Source organism: Synchiropus splendidus, chromosome 12 (genome assembly GCF_027744825.2).
Source record: "Synchiropus splendidus isolate RoL2022-P1 chromosome 12, RoL_Sspl_1.0, whole genome shotgun sequence".
NCBI lineage: Eukaryota > Metazoa > Chordata > Actinopteri > Syngnathiformes > Callionymidae > Synchiropus > Synchiropus splendidus.
The window spans coordinates 20,383,553-20,404,580 of record NC_071345.1 but is presented as its reverse complement, the minus strand read 5'-3'; the positions used below and the strand labels follow the sequence as shown (position 1 = coordinate 20,404,580).

At 41.9% G+C, this 21,028-nt stretch overlaps 1 protein-coding gene across 1 annotated transcript; it reads left to right on the top strand.

Annotated features, from left to right (window-relative positions):
• Positions 1 to 12,040: 12,040 nt before the first annotated feature.
• Positions 12,041 to 19,070, top strand: lyplal1 (lysophospholipase like 1). The gene is made up of 5 exons (XM_053881128.1): positions 12,041 to 12,136; positions 12,589 to 12,688; positions 13,244 to 13,413; positions 18,371 to 18,486; positions 18,557 to 19,070. The coding sequence occupies exons 1-5, from the start codon at positions 12,052 to 12,054 to the stop codon at positions 18,788 to 18,790; spliced, it is 705 nt and encodes a 234-aa protein (XP_053737103.1). The 5' UTR covers positions 12,041 to 12,051; the 3' UTR covers positions 18,791 to 19,070.
• Positions 19,071 to 21,028: the final 1,958 nt, after the last annotated feature.

Genomic DNA, 21,028 nt, shown 5'->3' with positions numbered 1-21,028 from the left:
ACATAGTGGACCACTTCACCTGGTTCACACAATCCAACTCAAGAACAAGGCATCCAAAACGGCAGCAACAAGACCAACTTTTCAATGATTTCACTCCCAAATTTGGATACCCCTCCAAGCACCTCCACGACCAGGTTACAGAATTTCAGAATGAACTGTTTAAGTTTTAAGTTTTAAGGTTTTTAAGTTTTAAACTTGCAGGTGTTGGTCATTGAAGACCTTTTCCCTATCACCCCCAGACTAACCCTGTCCAAAAATGAAATCATATCCTGCTTCAGATACTGTGCATATTAGTAGAGAAAGAAAACAAAACTGGAAGGAGCACTTACCTCACGCTGTACATGCCTTACATGCCTGTAAGGCCTTCTCTGCTGGCCTAACCTAACATAACCAGAGATCATGAGCATATTCATGACAAAAGTGAATTTCATCTTTAATGTATTTTCTCAAAATATGTTATATATAGCGGTTGTATATGATAATCCCATTAATGTCATAGTGTATCCCAAGGTTGTTTTTCTTGGTTAGAGTTTTTATTGTGAGAAAACATGTGATCAAATGTATCAAAACAAAGTGCAAACATCAAAGAGGTGATCTTGAACGTGTCAGTTTTCATGTGTTATTCACGGAAAAATCCCTGAAGTCTGTTACTGGTGGAACTCAAGTCAAGTCAGTTTTTATGTGTTTATATATGGGGCTGGGGGGTGGCGGGGTGGACTTGACTCAACTCCCAGGGTAAAATGCACGGCCCGCCACTGATACCAATAGACCTTCTCTATGGTCTCATGACAGATGATGACTCACAGACAACTCAAGGATTTGTAGAGAAATGGAAGAAAATGGAAGAAGCATATCACATTGCAAAGGCCGACAGTCGACAGTCAAGTTCCAAAGGCCATTCCGAGTATGATAAAAGATGCAAAGGAGTGAGACAACAGACAGGAGACAGAGTACTTGTGTGTGATCTGGGTAAAAGAGGTAGCCCAGGGTAAATTAAGACCTTACTGGGAACAAACCATCTACATTGTCAGAGAGCAGGTCAGCAACATTTCAGTCTAAGTGAGTCCAGAGACCCGTGGCCGTCCCATTCGCACATTACACAAAAACCTGTAATTATGGGTGAATAACTGGCCTGCAAACATTATCCAAGAAAAATCTGTACAACCACAGAAGACAACCTTGAAGACCACACAGACCAAAAACAGCGAAATAACTTCACAGCCCAGAGACAAGTCACTCTGAAGATGAGGTCTTCTATTGGCCTTGAGGTTCTAGGTACGAGGTTCTAGACGACCAAAGTGTAGTTGAACAAGTTCACAGACAAACACAGAGTATACCAAAAGGGGAAGAACATATTCACCTCCAACCCAAACCACCAACAGTCACATCTTATTATCATAATTTCCATTGGGATTAATGAAGTTTTTCTGATTCTTTCTGATTTCTGATCTGCGGAAGTAGAGCAAACATTTGAGGAAGAGAATGCACAGGACGGAGACTTGCCACCAGAGTCAGTGCCGGACTTGGAGCCTGACTGTGAAACACTACTGGAGTCACCATTGTTTCAGAAACAGTCAAGTAGACAAAGGCGACCCAAAGTTATCAACCTGACCTTGGGACAGCATGCCTACTAGACTCGTCCTACCATGAACATGGTGGATGTCCAGTCCACAACCGGGACCCATAACAAATGTATTTGTTTCTTGTATACACAGAATCAAAAAAGTCTTTTTGCCTTCTTTCTTCACAAAAACACAAGACAATGTAAGTACAGTAGAGTAGCCTTTTCAATTAAGTCACAGTAGAGATTTATCCCGGACAGTGCATCATCTGTCCCATGATCCTTTGCATGTATGACAAGCACTTGCTAAGATGCTCTTGACTGTAATTCCAGGGAGTTTTTCTAGCAAGTGTTTAGGATCGCCTTATTTTCAGAACTGAAATACTCCAAAAGGATTTGATTGTTCTTTATCTTTATCTGTCTCTTTAACATTCCAATCGATGCTAAACACTGGGAATAACTTATATAACACGGATAAGGGCCCTTACCAACGTTTTTTACTTGTCTGTCCTGTCAATCACTTGCAGAGCAAGAGTGCTAGTCTCCTCCTAGCCTGTCAGCCAATAGCAGCATTTTAATGCACTATCCAGCTTGTTAAACAACACCTATGCTTGGTGCCATGCAATTTTAACCTGTCAAATCCATTTTCCTGGTTTAAAGGAAACTGAAAGGTTACAGATGGTTTTCACTGAGAAGCCACTGCAGAGGCAATGGAATGTCAACGGCAGCTGGAAGAAGCAGCTTCCAGCTTCCATCTAGGCAACCCACATTGACCTGGCAAGCTTGTAAAATTCAGCAGAAACCCTGTGTAGTGCGAAACTTTGGTTTACCGGCAGTGTCCCTCAACAACTACTCTGGGTATTTCATGTGGTCAAATGATTACAGCTGAGGGACTTGGTCATAAACTGACATTCCATTGCTGTATGTGACTGGGATTTGTTCAATGTGCTGACACTCTGATAAGCTCTGGTTTCCTCTCCACTCCATCAAGGAGATTCTATGCCGGCTCAAGCAAGCAATATTATCTGCAGTACGATGCACCAGGCAGGCACTACAGTCTCATGGGTGGGCATGGTGGTAAAGAGGGAGCGTGAATGGAAGGTAAGTGAGCCAGTGCAAAGGGTGACAATGTACTTGAGGCAGAACTGAACTACAGGAGGCCATCAACTGTATTTACTTTAGCAGACTGAAAATATCCTGGAATCACGAGACAGAAAAAGGAAAGGCAACAACACTGAGAAAGCTAAAAGGCGTACTGTAATTGCTTTCTTTACTTATACCAGATACCTTGCGAACAAGCGAAATGAGCAGCAACTCTGAATAATCACGTCTAAAGATACAGTACTGCGGAAAACCCCAGCTATTACAGTTTGATTTAGTCCAATAATTTTTATATCTTGTAGCTCTCGAAGAGACACAGACAGAACACTTCTCTCTTTCAGTGTTTTGGTTAGAATGTCATACACATGATTATTACTCAAGCTGAAGTAATATAGAACTTATTTTTCTTGCGAGAAATAATTTTCTTCATACTTCATTTACCAGGTATTGTATTAATATCTGCTGTTGTATCTTCTAAAATTTAGAATAAGATGCAATTGATTTTGAATCAGTATTTAATCAAGCTTTGATGCTTGTCATTCAATGCTGACACTGGACACCGATGTCTAAAACTGATTTGACTCATGTTGTCCTTCCCATGGAGAAAAACAATAGTGACCACACATAGATGCTGTGAGTGTGTGTGTGATTGCACACACTGGTCACTCACCGTGGTGACTCCCACAACTCATCCATTCTTTGTTTGTGCTGATTTTTTTTGTCTTCTCACCTTCTGGCTTTGAACCACTACAGTAGACATATAGTCACCAACTACCTCCCCCAACTGTCTGCTGCCAACAAGGCAGACCAAGTGTCTGCAAAGTCGCGGCACGTCTCACACACTTTACAGAAAACACCTCAGAGATCCCTGATATCTTCATACCAGTAATACAATCGTTTTCCAGGATGCTGCATTTTTTCCATTCTTGCTTTGTTTTCTTAGGGCTCTGGAAAAGGAGACTGGATCAGATGACTCCTGGGAACCAGACACGGGTTTTCTTCTTTTATTGTATGCTTGTGTTATCTGTCTGCAGAGATGTTAACCAGAGGTCTTGTATTATGGGAACTGCCTTGATGCAGAATAAACATGTCACCAGGGCACAGCAACTGTCAGGAACCGTTTGAGATGAGAACGGATTCAACTCTTATTAAAGGCTGGATATGTGGCTTTTGTTTTTGTAATGATGTAAACAGTTGAAAGTTTTGATGAGCCTCAGGTTTTATTTCCTGCAATACCTACTTTCTAAGTCTTTTGTACAATTTTATTTTAGTTGATTTAGTACTATCACACATAACTAAAGGCTTCTACAAACCTGGTCCATATTTATTTTTTGAAATATGAAACTAGAACAACTGCAGAGATTAATAGCAATATAGCACCATCATTTTGCTGCATGTGCTGTATTGGTTGAACTAAAACCGGAAGAAAAGAATACATTGCAAAGGCTGTCATCAACTCCTGGGCGTCTTGCACCTCCACTATTGTTCACTGTGTCTATCTCCCTTAAACCGCTATTTCCTCTCATTCTTTTCTTCTGCTGATAAACGAAGCCACAATGCTGGAAAGGCGAGGGATCAGGAAACTATTGTCTCCCAGTCAGGAGAGTTCTGGTATTTGAGACGGGCAACTGGTGTGAATGAGTATCTTGATGAGGTGTTGGGGAGTGTACTGAGCAGTGGTGGCAATTCGGACTCTATGAGGAGCATATTTGGAAAGTTTCTTCTAACTATAAATATGTTATGCTATGCGAGCTGCTATATATTTTTTTTATGACACTCACATGTTGCCCCAAGTTACACGTCAATTCATGAGGTTCTATATCATTTTATTTTGAGACATTGATAGCGACTATAGTTTAACCATAATTCCTGTGTCACAACAATAACAGTGGAAAAGTCAGACACCCTGTTGGTGTGGTTAGATGATGCTTTGGGGTGGACACCAGCATCTCAGGTGTCAGGTGAGTGGAGGGTGGGCATGAAGGACAAATGTATAGCAAAAAGACAGTGACCATCCATGACATGGGCCCAAGCTGTTTGACAGCTACGACTATTTGGAAGGCTGCGTCAGCTCCTTCACCTCCAAAGCTGTATTTTATTTCTTTATATTAAATGAAACCCACTCCCACAACTAGATGTGAAATATATATTTTACCTTTTTTGCATTTGCATGAATCTTGCAACATGGATTATGGTGACAAAATCTATGAAAGATGAGCTTGTGGGAGATGGACATTCCTGTATATTCCGCCTGAACACAAGTATGATCCTGTTGCTCTGAGGCTTCACTCAGCTGTGCCCTCGCTTGCATGATAGACCTTTGCCTCCAGCTGGTCCTCCACAGAGGTGCCAACCATCAGTTCAGATGAATTCCCTCACGTGTTTTCACACTCCATGTATATGCAGCTCTTGAGCTGAATGAACAGGTGATGACTGCTGCACTTGTTGCTTGCCGGATCTTTTCAAACACGATTAGTGCAAACTCATTCATTAAGGGGAAAAGAAGAAGTGAACCCTCAGGAGAGAGCTGTGAGTGCTTCACTTCAACTCATGATGTGATCTGCTGGTGTGCCAGGACGTGTTACAGTGCGGGTGCGGCTCCGGATGCATGGAACAGAAAAAGGCAGGAGTAATAAAATAATAATAATTTTAAAAATCAATCTACAGAGGCAGCATGTTTGACTTCTTTTCAGATCAGTGCACCTCAGTGACTGATCTGTTGGAGCACCCAATACTCGCAGGAAGAACCATTAGTCCCCTCAGGGGACTGTCAAGATCCTCCTTTCACCACTCACTGCCAAGCACCATCTCTTCCATGACAGCTATTTCATTCCTGCAATGTCAAAAATCTTTTTCAAACCTGTCTACATTCGGATATTATTTTTGCTATTTATGTATGTTTTATTCTGAGCTGACATGTACCCTTTAGAATGATTACATTGATTCTGTCATTATTACACAATTTTGGGTAAGAATTGAATTCAAATATCCTTTCAGAAGCTGACATCTTGTCAAACTATGCATAAAGATATTAGACTGAAGACTGAACATGCTATATCTGATAGATCAATATAGATTTGGTTCCTGGTATCTTTGAGCAATTTATGGATATTTCCACAGTACCTGAAATTAGGACACCCAGCATAGAATTTGGGGAAGTACATTGTGAGTAATAGCAAGATATGGGAGTTGAGTAATTCCCAATGCAACAGAATTGCGTGCAATGCAACGTGATACAGTGATTCACATACATTCTGTTCACTTTCAGTTTGACCTGTTTAATGTTATGCATTATGTATTAAAGAAGGGCCGAAAATATTTCAGAGAAGGCATTACATTTTTGGTCACAGTGACTGTGTCGAACACACTGGTCAAGGCGAAAGAAGTGGCATCCCATAGCGTACAAATGAATGCAAAAAAAGACACATTTCAGTTCATAACCATAATGAAGAATGTGTTATCTGCTGCTCTTATGTTTGTTAGTGATTCCATGCCTTTTAATTGGATGTGAGGATCAAATGATAGAGTCAAAAACCACACTGAGGCTTCACACTAAATGCATTATGTTCATGTGCAAGGAGTTGAGGCTGCTATCAGAATCAGAATCAGCACCTGAAGAGGTGGCAGGTTGCAACCGATCACCTTCTCAGCAGAACATACAATCAGTGATAGACCAGACAGTGATAGAGGAGGTGAGGATGGACTGGATGATGGCCGTGTAGAACTCCACCAGCAACTTCGTCGGCAGTCGTAGCTACCTCAGGAAGAACATTCTCTGCTGGGCCTTCCTGATGAGGGACCTGATGGTTGGCTCCCAATTGAGGTCCACAGTGATGGTGGTTCCTAGGAAGCAGAAGGAGTCTACAATAGGAATGGGTAAACCAGCCAACATCTATGACCATCTCCACTGTCTTCTGGGCGTTGAGCTCCAGGTTGTTGTGGCCATCAGGGATGCGTGGGGAGTTTTTGTTTTTGAATGGCTGACCTGAAGGAAATTTGCCATCCTATATCGTGTGCCATCCAGCTGTGATATCATAATGAACAGATGCAATTACAGTGGTAGCTAAAATAGAGTATCATCTACATAGCCGTGGAAAGACACTTTGTATAATGTTGTCTTTTCTTTATTAAATATATAACTCTCATATCAGATTTGGTCTATCACCTTCATAACTTGGGGATACCAAGTTATTTTTTCTGAAATTCAACAAGCAATTTTCACAGTATTTTGTTGTTGGAAGAACATGCTTTTGAGAAGTGACTCCTCCAAACATCCACAAGATGATATCATCTCAGTGACTGACCTGTCCTGTTCTCCGGCAATCATGCTGTGATACGGTGAGGAGAGCTCTGTGTGAGCTCCAGGTCTAATGACCTCCAGACCCCAAATACCTCCTCCCGAAACCTTCCTGAACGTCCGTGTGCCCAAAAAATGCTAACAGAGGAGTTCTGTTCATTCAACTCAACATAGAGAGCACTACTGTGTCGCCAGTGACACACATATACACACACAGTTTTGCTTTCACAAAGCTTTGATTATGCAGCATAAATATACAGTATATTAGTCACTTCTCCACCGACTGTGCCGCTTCATGTGTGTACAGACCATACAGACTTTCTGCAAATAAAGAATCCATTATTTTGGTTTACATGGGCAATAAAGACAACATTATTCTACATACAAAAGAGAGCTTTTCCCACACGCCTTCAAAAGATTTTCCACAGACGCATGCATCAGGTAAGTTGTAAGATTTTGTCCAAAGTAAAGTGAAAAAAGGTCTTGACTCTAGACCACTCTAAAGTGCATCCTAAAACTCAGGGTCAAATGAAGTTGGATCCCAGCTGCAAAGGAGAAGAGGTCCATTACAGAGCACGTGCTTGTACTTATAAAGAAAAAATGCAATGGTCTGAAATTTCCTAGGAGACTTCTCAGTTGACTCTGGAGGAAGAGTGGAAAGGCACCGACTTCATGTTGTTTTAAGTCCTGTGTGAAGTTTCCACATTCCGTGATGACCTCCAGGCTCAGGTTGGCTCTGACTGGATTGACTGTTACAATAAAGTTAGACTTAAAAATGTCATTCCGAGCTGAAACATTGGTCAATCAATCCCCGGTGAATTTCTGGAGAAGCATTCACAGCATATAGTCATCCACCGGCGTGTTGATGTTCACATGCTTCCCTGTAGATTATTTCCCAGATCAGCAGGGTCTTTTGTGCCAAAGTCATCACCAAGCAGAATGTATGCGGAAACGCTTTGGAGACACATGGAGACACAGGGCTCAGTAATCACCAGGGTTTCCTGGGGCATCCAACTGTGGATCACATCCAACTGGAGAGAAGTCACATGGCTAGAGCTTGTCTGTAATATGGACTTGCATCCAGTGGTGGGTGCACTTCACTTATCAAAGGAAACAGATGATTACTTACTACTCAATGTTCAATCAGCAGTCGATGTCCATTCCTTCTTGATCATAGCAAAACAAATGGAATGTCCAAACAGAAACATTCATCAGATTGATAGTGGTGCTCATTGACCACCAGAAAAGTGTCTGTTTTGCTGGAGCCTATACTTTCTTCATTCATAACAAAGCCTATTCAAAGCTGCTCTCTCATAAATTCTGGTCAAATGTACTTTTCTATCTGACGGAGTGTTTATTTAAGTCCTTCTGAAAGTCCTCAAAATGCACCATACCAGTCCCACTCTTCATACAATGCTGAGCTGCAGTCATAATAACAATTACATGAAGGATTTTGGAAATGGTTGCCCTTTATCTCTGGCTTGACCACATGCCCTCAGAAATGTCTGTTCATGTGCAAAAGAAGAAACTGACACAGGTACACACGGTAAAAAATAACAGTGTGTCCAAAAATATATCTGAAATAAAATCTGTTGCCATTTAATGAATGAAAGAAATAACAGCCAAGTGGTATAAGACTCATATATGCATGCACTGTTACTGCTTCAGTGAATTGCAGTTTTACTTTCTTGCAGGAAGATCCTGTGAAAAGGTCATTTTCAGGAAACCACCTTCTGCTGTACCCATTTTAATTCACATTCCAGGAACCACAGTTGTGAAGGCAATAAAAGCACCAGACTGACCAGAATGAAAACGATATGTATCGCTAAGCACAAAGATCTGACACAACTGTTTGCAAAAACTGCAGTAGGAGGGTTTGCTTCAACCTCTGAAGAAAACCATCGTGAGTCATAGTAATAAGCTGAAAAAGATAAAACAAAACAACAGCTTTGGAGAGAATCACATTGCTGGAAGCCAAAGATCCAAGAACTCTTTAATTGAGTAGTTGCATCTTGAATCTATGTATTCTTCTTCTTTTTGGTCTTCTACATCTTCTGCTGGGGTATATTTGCATGGGATATAGCCATATATCCAAACCTGCACCTATTTAATAGTCATGAAGAACATTGTCCCCTATGATAAATGATTTATGCACTTTCTTGATAAATATTTCTTCTTAAAATACAGTTTATTTGTAAAACCATTCTATCATAAGTATAACTAAACTTCCTCATCTAATATATTTCACATCAAAAAGGTATATTAGATGTGACCCTCAATCAAGAAGTGCAGAAAATTAACTGGATCAGGTCTAAAACTCAACACCTGTCAAATACATATGTAGAATTCCCAGTGAATAATGCCTAGACCCTCTAGGTCAAATGAGGGTTACAGGAGATCAAGGGGGTGAGAGATCGAGACGACAGCAGGGGCATTTCACATCTAAATCAAGGCCAGGAACCAAGTCTGAATCATTCTTTGGGGACGGATTTTGATTTTATGGGGGCTGTTCCGTAAAACGAAACTACACTGTATAATCTACTGTCCCTGCAGACCTTTGTGCTGACATGTCTGTTTCTAATTTTCCCAGTACCAGAAAGAGTGGACCCTATATCCCTCCACTTTACAGTGAAGGCTGAGAATGAAATTATATTGCCTGAGAATTCCTTGGCCTGTGGGGTGCATTCCTGTAAATCTGATGCTTCTCCTCTCATGCTGTAGGTAGACAGTATCACGGATCATAAACAGAACAAAGGGAAGCCAGTGAGAGAGGATGGAATGTGCTTGTTCTAACCTTTCAAGTCTATTTATTCTCTCCACGTGAGAGGTGTACACTCTATTTCACTCCTCTGTTGCTTGAGTTGTTGAGGTAGTGCCTTGTGGTGTGACAGCAGGAGGGAAACTTAGATATGAACTAATCAAAAGCACAAAAGGGAGGGCTAGATTAACTCAAGGGCGCAGCTGTGATAGTGAAGGCTGCTTTAAAAACGTGAGAAACCAATTACAACTAAATGTCTTCTCGTAGCTATACCTCTTGCAAAACGGCTGAAACAAATACATCAAATATATCATGCACTAAGGTAATAAAATTGTGAGAGACCAAAAAGACCGCAAAAATTTAAATACTTTTGGATATAATTGTGAAAAGTACAAACACAATCAGCAATCTAAAGAGTCTCTACAAAGGGCGTGGCAGATGATGGCTTGAGGAAGGTGTCACGAAATGGCTTGAGGACCTGGAAGCTTGAAGTGGAATTCTGAAGGGTCAATGATGCGTCTCTGATGGAGAGCCAGACCTTCTGCCCGAGGTGTTCAGGTGATCAGATGTCGGAGATAGAGCTGCTCTTACACACTTTCAGACAAAATAGCAGACATAATGGGGATGAACCAAGGAAATAACTGCCTCTTGCTCAATGGAAGGAAGCAGTGGGGGCTGGTACTGTATGTCACCATGAATGCAGGCCAGGTACAGGTTCCTCTCAAACAGGTGGTACTAAAACAAAGGTGTCACATGCCAACAACTGTCAAGTGGACTATTGTGTCCAAAAGTAAGGTGAAGTTTACGCGTGTTCAGTAACAACCAAAGCCACCACCATTTTACAGATGCAGTGTTCTTTTACACTGCACCTGAATGGAACAACATCTCAAAACAGGATCCAAAGAGGGAACTGTTTTCATCGCCCTTTAAACCAGGAGTGGCCAACCATCAGAGGCTAAGAGACACATTTGTGCCCTAAAGAGCCACATCCTACACATACGTAGGTATGGTAAACCAGGCTGTAAGGCTCACCCGAACAGCTAGTCATGTGACTTCGCGGCAGTATAGCATTTATCGCACATCTCGGCTGTCACAAGACTGCCGGTTCATGTTGCCGTCTGTCTCTTGTGCATTTTTTGCGCACGATGCACAGCTGACGGTTGGCACGCAGAAGTTTGCTAGTTTGCTGTTGCTGTTTGGTAAACACACTGCAACTAGTCACCAGAGGATAATAATTATAAATAATTATTTTCAAGTACCAGATGTGCACATACTGCTGATGGGCGGCCACTACTGAGAACATACATACCGTAAAGACAAGTACATAAAATTTTGAGAGCAATTCCAAAACTAGACATTTTTCTAGCCTCCCTCACATTGTTATGAACAAGCTCAAAATATACTGCCTCGTTGTTGTTCATTATGAACACTCATCTACCCCAAATAAATAATTATTATTATATAAATGTCCCTTTGAAAAGAAAATTAAACAAGTTTGACTTCGGTGTGGGGAGCGTATTAGTGCACACAAACAATGGTTTAGTTTTTTCTATTACCCGGGAGGAATGCCGAAGAATAATTCCAGGTTTCTTAGCTTGTGCTGTTGCCCCCTCAACCGTAGTAATGAAAAGTAGTCTGACTGGTTGCTTTTGTACTGAGCTGAAGGTGCCACAGCGATGATTTACAACTACTTTTCAAGCCTCATAAACAACTCTGATGTTGGTTTCATTAGACTGAGTTCAAAATGAGGGCACTTTGTGTGGTCCTGTGAGAGCGACGGTGAAGAGAATAAGCAGAGTCCAATTTAAGACTGCCCATGGTTTATACAAGATAAGGCGCTCAACTGATATGCAGATCCAGACATTCCATGAGCTCACCACTGCGGTCGAAGATATCAGGGCAATTAAGACGTCTCACACCATGGATCGTGCAAAATATTTGCCTCATCTGGAGCCTACCGATACCATGGCATGCAGCAGTATGGACGTCTACAAACGTCAGAGCTTTGGTATTTAAGAAAAAAAACGAGAAAAAGCTGCTTGTTCAGGCTTCCATGTGGAGAACCTGCTGATCACAAAAACACCCAGTAGGAATGAAGTGAATGCGTTGGAATTAGTTATTATTTTTTTTTGTCTTGTTTTGTTTGTTTTTTTTTTTGATGACACAGGAATTCGTTAGTGATTTCTGGCATATAACGTCGAATCTAATTTTTAAAAAAGTGTTAAGGAAACGTACAAGTTGAACTCACATCACAAACATGTCATGCGGTGACGTGTACAGTAACAGCCAATCAAATTGGCTCTCGCTGTGACTGCGGAAGACCACGCAGCAGTCATGGCTGCCGCGCAGACGCTGCGGAGGTCCGTTGTCTCGCCGACGGGAAAACATACGGCGTCGATTATCTTTTTGCACGGTTCAGGTGCTGCTATAACAATACACTACACACAATACTATAATAATACACTGAAGTGGCTGTGCGTAGTCTCTTGTTTACAAACTACAGCCGCTGTTTATCAGTAACTTTGCAGTCAATATCATTGTTTTTACTTACTTAAACTCACAGGCTTATTGGAAACCACACCCATATTACACACTAATTCATTGTAAATATCGTAAGTAATATTTCAATCTTTATTTTTATAGCCACATTATGAGTGACTTTCCAGGAAAAGTTCAAACAGGCTATATGTCCCCATGCTGAAGGCCTATTCTGTTTAAAGTACAGTACAGTGAACATGGTCCTAAATATCTTCATGTTTTCCTTCGCTTTATTATCATTATTAAAAGTAACTGAAAATATGTGATTATTTCCAGTAAAGCTGTTGCTGTGATATAATCTGTATGTTTATTTACTGTAATTCTGTTGAGCAGGTGACACAGGCCAAGGACTAAGGTCTTGGGTTCGAGATGTGATGCCAAATGGTCTTACATTTAACCACATTAAAGTTATTTACCCAACAGCTCCGTCCAGGTGAGTCGGCATCACTGCACCCAGCACATAAAGTATGTTGTGGGTCTATATACATACATGAAAAGTTAATGCAACACTGGATGGAAATAAATCTTGTGACATTGCAGAAGCTTATCAAAACAATGCCACAGCGAATGCGTGCTGTAATCAATGCTAAAGGCGGCCCAACGAAATATTAGAGTGTATGACCCTTTTTTTGGTGGTGACTTTTTTTTTGGCCAGGCAGTGTATTATATATATATATATATATATATATATATATATATATATATATATATATATATATATATATATATATATATATATATATATATATGATGAGATTTGCGTGAGTTTCACCTCCTGTTTGAGTAGCTACTTCATCACCTTTTCAATGTTGGCATGAAATAAAAGGGTCATTTTGGTGCTCTGTAAACAAAACTGCAACAATGCAGTGACAGGAGTTGACGCCGTAATAAGAAAGTGCTTTGTAAACAAAACTGCAACAATGCAGTGACAGGAGTTGACGCCGTAATAAGAAAGTCAATTCAAACCCTTCTTCTAATTGTATCACAGGCCATACACTCCAATGCGTGGGGCGCACTCGACTGTGTGGTTTGACCGGCTGAAGATATCACAAGACTGTCCAGAACACCTAGAGTCCTTGGAAATGATGTGCAGCACCTTAGGGACTATCATCCAGGAGGAAGTCAATGCTGGTATCCCCAAAAACAGAATGATCATTGGTATGATTTTTCTTTCTTCCGTTAAAATGACATTGCAAATTTTGTCCAGCTCACATTCCATCATGCACCACTGAAAAGTTGCCATGGTAACAAATATTCTAGTGGCAATCTAACTCAGTAGTATAAAGTACTAGGGTTTTGTTTTTTACTTCAAGCTTTTCAACTTTTTTACTACTTTGTTGAGCGTAAGGGATCATTCTTAAAAAGGAAAAAAAATGTCCGACAAAAGCAAAGTTAAATACATTTTTATGAGTAACAAAAATAAAAAGAAGATAGTCAGATGTTTAACATATCCTTAATAGTTTTACCTACATTTTAAATAAATACATTATTAATTATTATTATTATTACAAATTTAAACTGTAAAATTGCCCCCAAGTTTTTGGCCTGCGCAAAATAAATGTATCTACTTGTACAGCATGTACAAGCACACAGTCGTGTACAAATCCCCAAATCACACATTCATTGCGTCTACTATCTTTTCACCTTTGAATGGCTGTTCCATGCACATCCACAAACCAAAGTTGAGTGAGGTTTAGGAAAGACAGCAGCAGACTTTTTTGACCTGACAAGTGGCTGAAAATGTGTTCTGACTGTGTGTCACACAGTGATAATGTGTGTGACAATAGCAGGGTTCGGCATTAGTCAGCAGCAGTACGATTTAATGCCAAGAAAGAGTGTGTCAGTGGACAACATGTGTTGTATTGTGTTGTATACAGCATAGCCACAGAGCAGTCTGATGGCCATTTTTAATCGTGCGCTCTGCCAAAAGGCGCTACCTCAACCTTCACATCCGGCGACATTCTTTTACACTGTGGTCTTGGTAGGATCTTTGCCCATTAGCATAGTGGATGGTAATCAGGGAAGCTGAATTTATGTGTGTGTGAACTGCATAAAACGGAATGGTATTGATTGCTATTTTATTTTTGTGTAGTTTGTTTTCATTTGTGTAAACTGCGTCTAATTTCATCTCTCAAAGCATGGGATAGTGCAACTAGAATGCACAGAATGATCTTTCAGAATGATCTTTTCATCACTTCCATTTTCATCGTTCCGCTTCGCTTCTTCCACAGAAACAGTGTCAGGCAGGCGGAGGGAGGATGGGGTAGTGTGACCTGCTCCTCGAGGATATGTGGGTATAACGTGTTGAACAAAGAGCTGGAATCTTTGCTTCCACTGATGCACTGCACTGCCGTCTTACCACTGAGTGCAACAGACCACTGGTCAGTCTGCATATGGTCTGTGGCACTTAAGGCCCATTTATGCTTGACGTTACATATGGATCCGGACAGGGGTGGAGCCTTCTCTCCGTGTTCAGTGGTCATTTCCTCCATATTTCTCCTGTTTCCACAATGGTGTGGATACAGACCAAATGGAGAAGTACCTCCGGAAAGAAATTCTTAGTCCTCCAGTGGCGATATATTTAACAGCCTCACCGACGGTCTCGCCAACGCTGCCTCTGTTTTCCTCTTTTAGGCAAGAGGTACATTATCAATACTTCCACAGTTGCCATGCTGGTTTTGGAGTTTGTTGTCAGAAATTATTGACTCTGGGCTGCGCCCCCTGGTGCATATATTACTGTGTATTCATGATCAGGGACTGTCACATCATTTGAAAAGGACGGGTACATTTTCGTACGTCAAGGGAGCATAAATGGCCTTTAGAGTAGATGGAATGTGGTTAAAAGTCAACAAGGTGAAAATGTTGGTGGTGCCTGAGCTGTGAAGACCTCAGTGCCTCTAGGACCCTTGGACAGGGCTTGGGCAGCGTCAGGCTGTATACAAAAAGTTGTATGGCAATTGACCATCTCCAGCTGTATGGTGATGCAGGTCTCCCACCTAATTTCTAACACGTGTGCTGCACACCCTGCCTATGGGAAACAACAATTTCTTTAATGAGGAAAACATGTAGGGGTGGATGTCACAGTGGGCCTCAGCACCACTTGAGAAGCCACAGACCTGCTGTACCATCAGTTATAATGGGAAATGTCCAGTCACTTTTCAACAAGGTGATGAGCTAGCAGCGCTAACCTGGCATCAGTGGAAGTACTGCATGCTTCTCCTCACAGAAACACGGCTAAAATTGCTAACACTCCACAGGGTGGTCAAGGATGGCAAAGAGCGGTAAGAATAAGGGACGGGGGCTTAACTGTTTGTGAATGATAGATGATGTACTCTGGACACGTCACTGTCAAAGAAAAGCTTTGTACAAGCTTTGAGCTATTAGCGGTTAGCATGAGGCCGTATTACATCCCGACGGAGTTCTCGCATGTGGTTGTAGTGGTTACTCCCATCCCTCCCTCTGCTAGGTGATGGTGAAGCAGCTCATGAGGTTTTGCTGTCAGCAGTGAACACACAGCACCCTAATGCCCTTCTTCTTTAACCATGCTGCACCATCATCAGTTCTGCCTTCATTCATCCAGTACGTCACCTGCAAAACCTGGTATGCACTATGTACCATGTGCCATTCAGAGGTGGACTTGCTTGTGTGTTTCGGGTCGTTGTTCCGCTGCATGATCCAAGAGACCATCTCTTCAGTCCACAGAATGTTTCTCCACAATTCTTGAGAATCGTCAAGGTGGTTTCTGGCAAAAGTGAGACGAGCCGTTGTGTTCTTCTCTGGTTTTCGCCTGGGAACTCTCCCATTGATGCCATTTTGTGTCTTTCATATGGTAGAGTCATGAATACTGACGTTAACTGAGGGTGGTATTTGTCACTGTCTTTGTTTTCATTGGTTGCTGGGACACATTGAATTTCCTCACTGTGGGACTATTGAAGGCCATCTAATATCGCCATCCTTTTTGGTACTCATGGATCTTTGACCCCCACAGTTGACGAAGAGTATCTTCATCAAGCTACCGTTTCTTTTTTTTTTTTTTTGCTGCCAGTGCGATGAACAAGTCCACCTAGGATGTTCTTCTTTCCTAAATATCCTTTTGCCGCTGATAATGCTCTTATCAGGCACCAGATCAACTGATATGTACACGGGCTCGTGTTCGCACAGACACATATGTAGGGAGGATTGGGAGTGAATAGGACCTCTGAATGCAGTGGAAAGAAAACTTGAGACTTATAAATGAAGCTTTACATTGTGAGGCAAGCGGGCAAGGATTGAAGTGGGAAAGAGGCTGACAAGGCTGTGTGAGAGAGTCACTGTGAAAGGCAAAAAAAGCCCCTAAACTCTACTCCAGAGTGCAAAAACACATGCTCCTGGGAAAGTGCTGAAATATTATCTTACTAAATCATAACATGCTGTCATTAACTATAAATACTCTCAGGGCTGCAGAAGCACACTGCAAGCTCCCAAAGTTCGGTTTTCCCAGCTGATGGGCTGACAAGCTCCAGAACTTTCCATGGAAAAGGCTGCTGAGAAGAGCTGGCTCCAGGCAGACCTGTTCAGGTCATTATGACACGTTCCATTTGATGTTGATAACATGGGAAATTAATTTTCTCATTTCATTTTCCAGATTTCAACAAAGCAAACTCAATTCTAGATTTTAGAAAGATATCATTATTTCTTCTTCCAGTGAAGGAATGTAAATGAATACAATTATACGATCATCGTGGTAGTAATACTTTATGAACTGCTAACATGAAGTTTATGCATTAAAAACGCTGATGCGAGGTTCAATAAAAATATCACAAGAAATAAAATGGAGATCTTAACAAATTGATGTGTTAGTGAAGTTTGCTTTGTTGGTTTTAACTTATGTCAAGCATCATTAACCTGAGCTACACTCAATGTTTCTGCAGCATGTTTCAGTGACAAGAGTAGACATTTTCATAAGTGTTTCTTTTCTCTTCATTGTAATTGTCTGCCTGTAGCTACTGCCGAGTATTCTTCTGCTGAGGTTGTTTGAAAGGCTCAGTCCTTCTTTCTTTTGAGTCACTCATTGTAGTGTTTCAGTGGCAGTGGTTTTCCTGCACCAGTTGCATTAAGGGTGCTTTCACATTACGGGTTCTGTCTCGGGTGAGTCCGACTCGCCCCTGTTGTGCAGCCTCGCACCTCTGCGTCTCAGGCCATGTCCCTTTTTTCTCCTCAGCTGGCGGTGCTCTGCCAAAATAGCTGGTTTGTGGCCCACAACGAAGCAAGTCTCAAGGAAGTTCATCAGCCGCGGGACAACCTATTTACCACCACCGACTTAACCTCCTTATTTCTCTGTCAGTTCTTAACATTATGAGTCGTCCTCACCTCAGAACTAAACTGATGACAGAGCTCCGCCACGACTGTAACAGAATGTGGAGTTTCACAGCCAAAACTTAACATGAACATGAGTGTCGTCATGTTGATTTTACAAGGAAATAGCGGAAACAAGCTGCGTAATACGGGGCGTCTTGATTGATCCACACTGCTCTCACAACACGTCGAACACAGCGAGAGAGATTACTGACGATCTAGAAGGTTTTAATCAGTGAAGTTCAGATCCCGGCCTAAGAAATGAATAGTCTGGTGATCTTCAGTAACTTGGGGAAAATCAGTGTCTTTCCTCTTCGCTGTCCTCATGCAGACAGCTGTGCTGCAGCGAGATCAGCACTGAAAATAGTTTCTGAAGAGGGCGGCGTTATTCATTTAAGCGAATATGTCTGTCAATAAAATCAGATGCGAGTCCGGACCACTGCCCTGCGCTCTGGAGCGCAATTTAGTTTCCAAGTGCCGAGTTGCCGAAGGCGAGAAGCTCACCACCCGCTGAACAACCCGCTGAGAGTTTCCCGAGATGAGGTGCAGCTCTCCAGCGTGGATCAGGTCTGCGGCTAAAACTTGACTCGCTTGACTTCTGAGCCGAAAGAGCTCTATCTCGAGACAGAACCCATAGTGTGAAAGCGCAGTTAGTGGATTCTATAGAAGAGCCTTGTGCAGAATCAATGCTGACTGTCAAATGTTCAAATGCACTCTTTTCAGGGGAAAATATAGTGATCTGAATTTTGACCCTGGCTTTTCTTGGTTGCTACTGTCACAGGTGGTTTCTCAATGGGCGGAGCCATGGCTCTTCATCTGGCATATCGGCACCATCCAGATGTTGCTGGCGTCTTTGCTCTGTCAAGCTTTCTAAATAAAGACTCAGTGACTTTTCAGGTATGAGCAGCTTCAAAAGATGCTGAACTATTTAGCAGAGGGCTAAATGTGTTTCTTTGTCAAACTGAAGGCGGTGGACAGCCAAATCCAGAAAGGACAATCCCTGCCAGATTTGCTCCAGTTTCATGGGACTAATGATGACTTGGTGCTCCATCATTGGGGACAGGACACTGAGGCGCTGCTGAGGAAGGCTGGGATAACCACCGTATTCCACTCATTGCCAGGACTCCAGCACCAGCTTTCGCAGCAGGAGATAGAGATTTTGCGAGAGTGGATTCTTCACAAGCTCCCCATTATTCCGTAAATTTACCTTTCCTCACTTCTCTTTACCAGTCAATAACTGCAGATTTAAGGTGTGTCTTTTTGTTTTTTTGGTTTTATAACACAAGAAAAAAAATCAAGTAAATGTGTGTTTTGAATAAGAATTAAAAAAAACTGTGTACGTCAAGTTAAAATACACTGCTCAAAAAAACACCCTAAGGAACACAACAGATCTCAATGTGCAGTTGGATATCTATAGTATACTCATCACCGCAGGGCAATGGGAACAAAAGGATGCCAAATCTTTTAATGGAAATAAAAGTTTTCAGCCTACATGGTGCTTAATTGTGTAGACACCCCGAAAGTCAGAGATAAATAATGATGTGGCGGGCTAGTCCATTTTTCCAAAATTCATTTCTGCATCTCAAACTGCTACTCAATATTTTGTGTGGCCTCTACGTGTTTGGATGCATGCGTTACAACGTTGCGGCGTCCTCCTAATGAGATGCTGTCTTGTGGCATGTCCTCCCGGATCTGTGTTAGGGCATCTCTGAGCTGCTGTAAAGCCTGGGGAGCAACCTGGCAACCTGCCTAATGGACTGAAATATAAGGTAGGTTTGTTGGGTTTAAGCCAGGGGATCGTGACTTGCTTGACTGTATCAATTCCTTCAACCTCCAGGTACTGCCTGCATACTCTTGCCACATGAGGCCAGGAACTGTCATGCATTAGAAGGAAACCACGACCTGGCAATGGGTTCATGGATTTCATCTTGATACTAGACTACCATTTTCTAGCCAGTAGAGGTCTGTGCGTCCCTCTATGGATATGACTCCCCATACCATCACTGACACACCACCGAACCTGCCATGTTGAACGATGTTGCAGGCAGCATAACGCTCTCCTCGTCTTCTCCAGACTCTTTCACGTATATCACAGGTGCTCAGGGTGAACCTGCTCTCATCTGCGAAAAGTACAGGGTGCCAGTGACAGACTTTCCAATTCTGGTGTTCTCTAGAAAATGCTAGTCAAGTTCCACGGTGCTGGGCATTGAGCACAGGCCACCTTCATGAAGTCTGTTCCTGATTGTTTGGGCAGAGACATTCACAACAGTGGCCCACTGGAGGTCAATCTGTAGGGCACGAGCAGTGCTCAGCCTGTTCCGCCTTGCACAATGGAGCAGGTATTGCTCCTGCTGATGTGTTGAGGACCTTCTACAGCCCTGTCCAGCTCTCCTAGAATAACTGACAGTGCCCTGAAATCTGTTCTGGAGATTGTACTGGGAGACACATTAAATCTTTTTCTACAGCACATGGATCTGTCTGCCGGGAGGAATTGGACAAATTGTGCAACTTGCAGCGTTAAGCAATCACCTCATACTATAACTCTATAACTCTAACGCTATACAATAACTCAAGCCAAAAGCAGCACTAGTGGAAAACCAGCCAAAAAACAATCATGAGGAAGAAACTTGAAATGACATCCATACATAAAACCAGTCCTGTTTTGAGGGTTTTTCTCATTGATGCCACTCACTATAAGTATCTATAAGTATAAATCAAGTTTAATCCGATGTAATCATTTCATTCATCTGATTCGGATTTGAAAGCAGTAATATTTTTCATGTAGTTTATTTTATTCTGGAAGTTGAATATGTTTTTCTCCTAGCTGTAATATTTTTCTTCTTATCTCTGTCATATTCACTTTAGAGAACTGTTTTTAATCACCAGAGTACTTGAAGCTCAAGAAAGAAGGAAATGTTTTTCAGAAGCACATGACACTTGTAGTGAATGTATCAGGAATAAGTATTAACAGTATCCGCGGCTGATGTCGGGCCAACATCTAACTGACGGCCCAGTCCTCCTGGCTGCGCCGCAGCTGCATTTGTTGTGCCAATAAGACTATTTGAATACAGTTGGGATTTTAGACTTATGCAACATCCTGTTCTCAACATCAGCAAGGAAGTATTAACCTACAGCATCTGTTTTTATCCCTCAAGTATGAGCCTAACTCAGAGTTGATCAATTCTGTCTGCACCCCCGAGACTGTCTATTGTGGTGCAGCCCAACTGAGAAATGCTTTTCTTCTATCAAAGAAGTGCAGCCATCCAAGAAAAGATAATTGTCTGACAAATCTTCTCTAAATTCCTCACGCTCCAGGACCATCCTCTACCTCACACATCCTCTTATGCATTTTTTTTCAGTTGGATTCACTTATGCATCACAGCAGATGGGATTGTGATATGCAGTCAGAAATGTTTAGATCATTTGAGGTGGGCTTGTG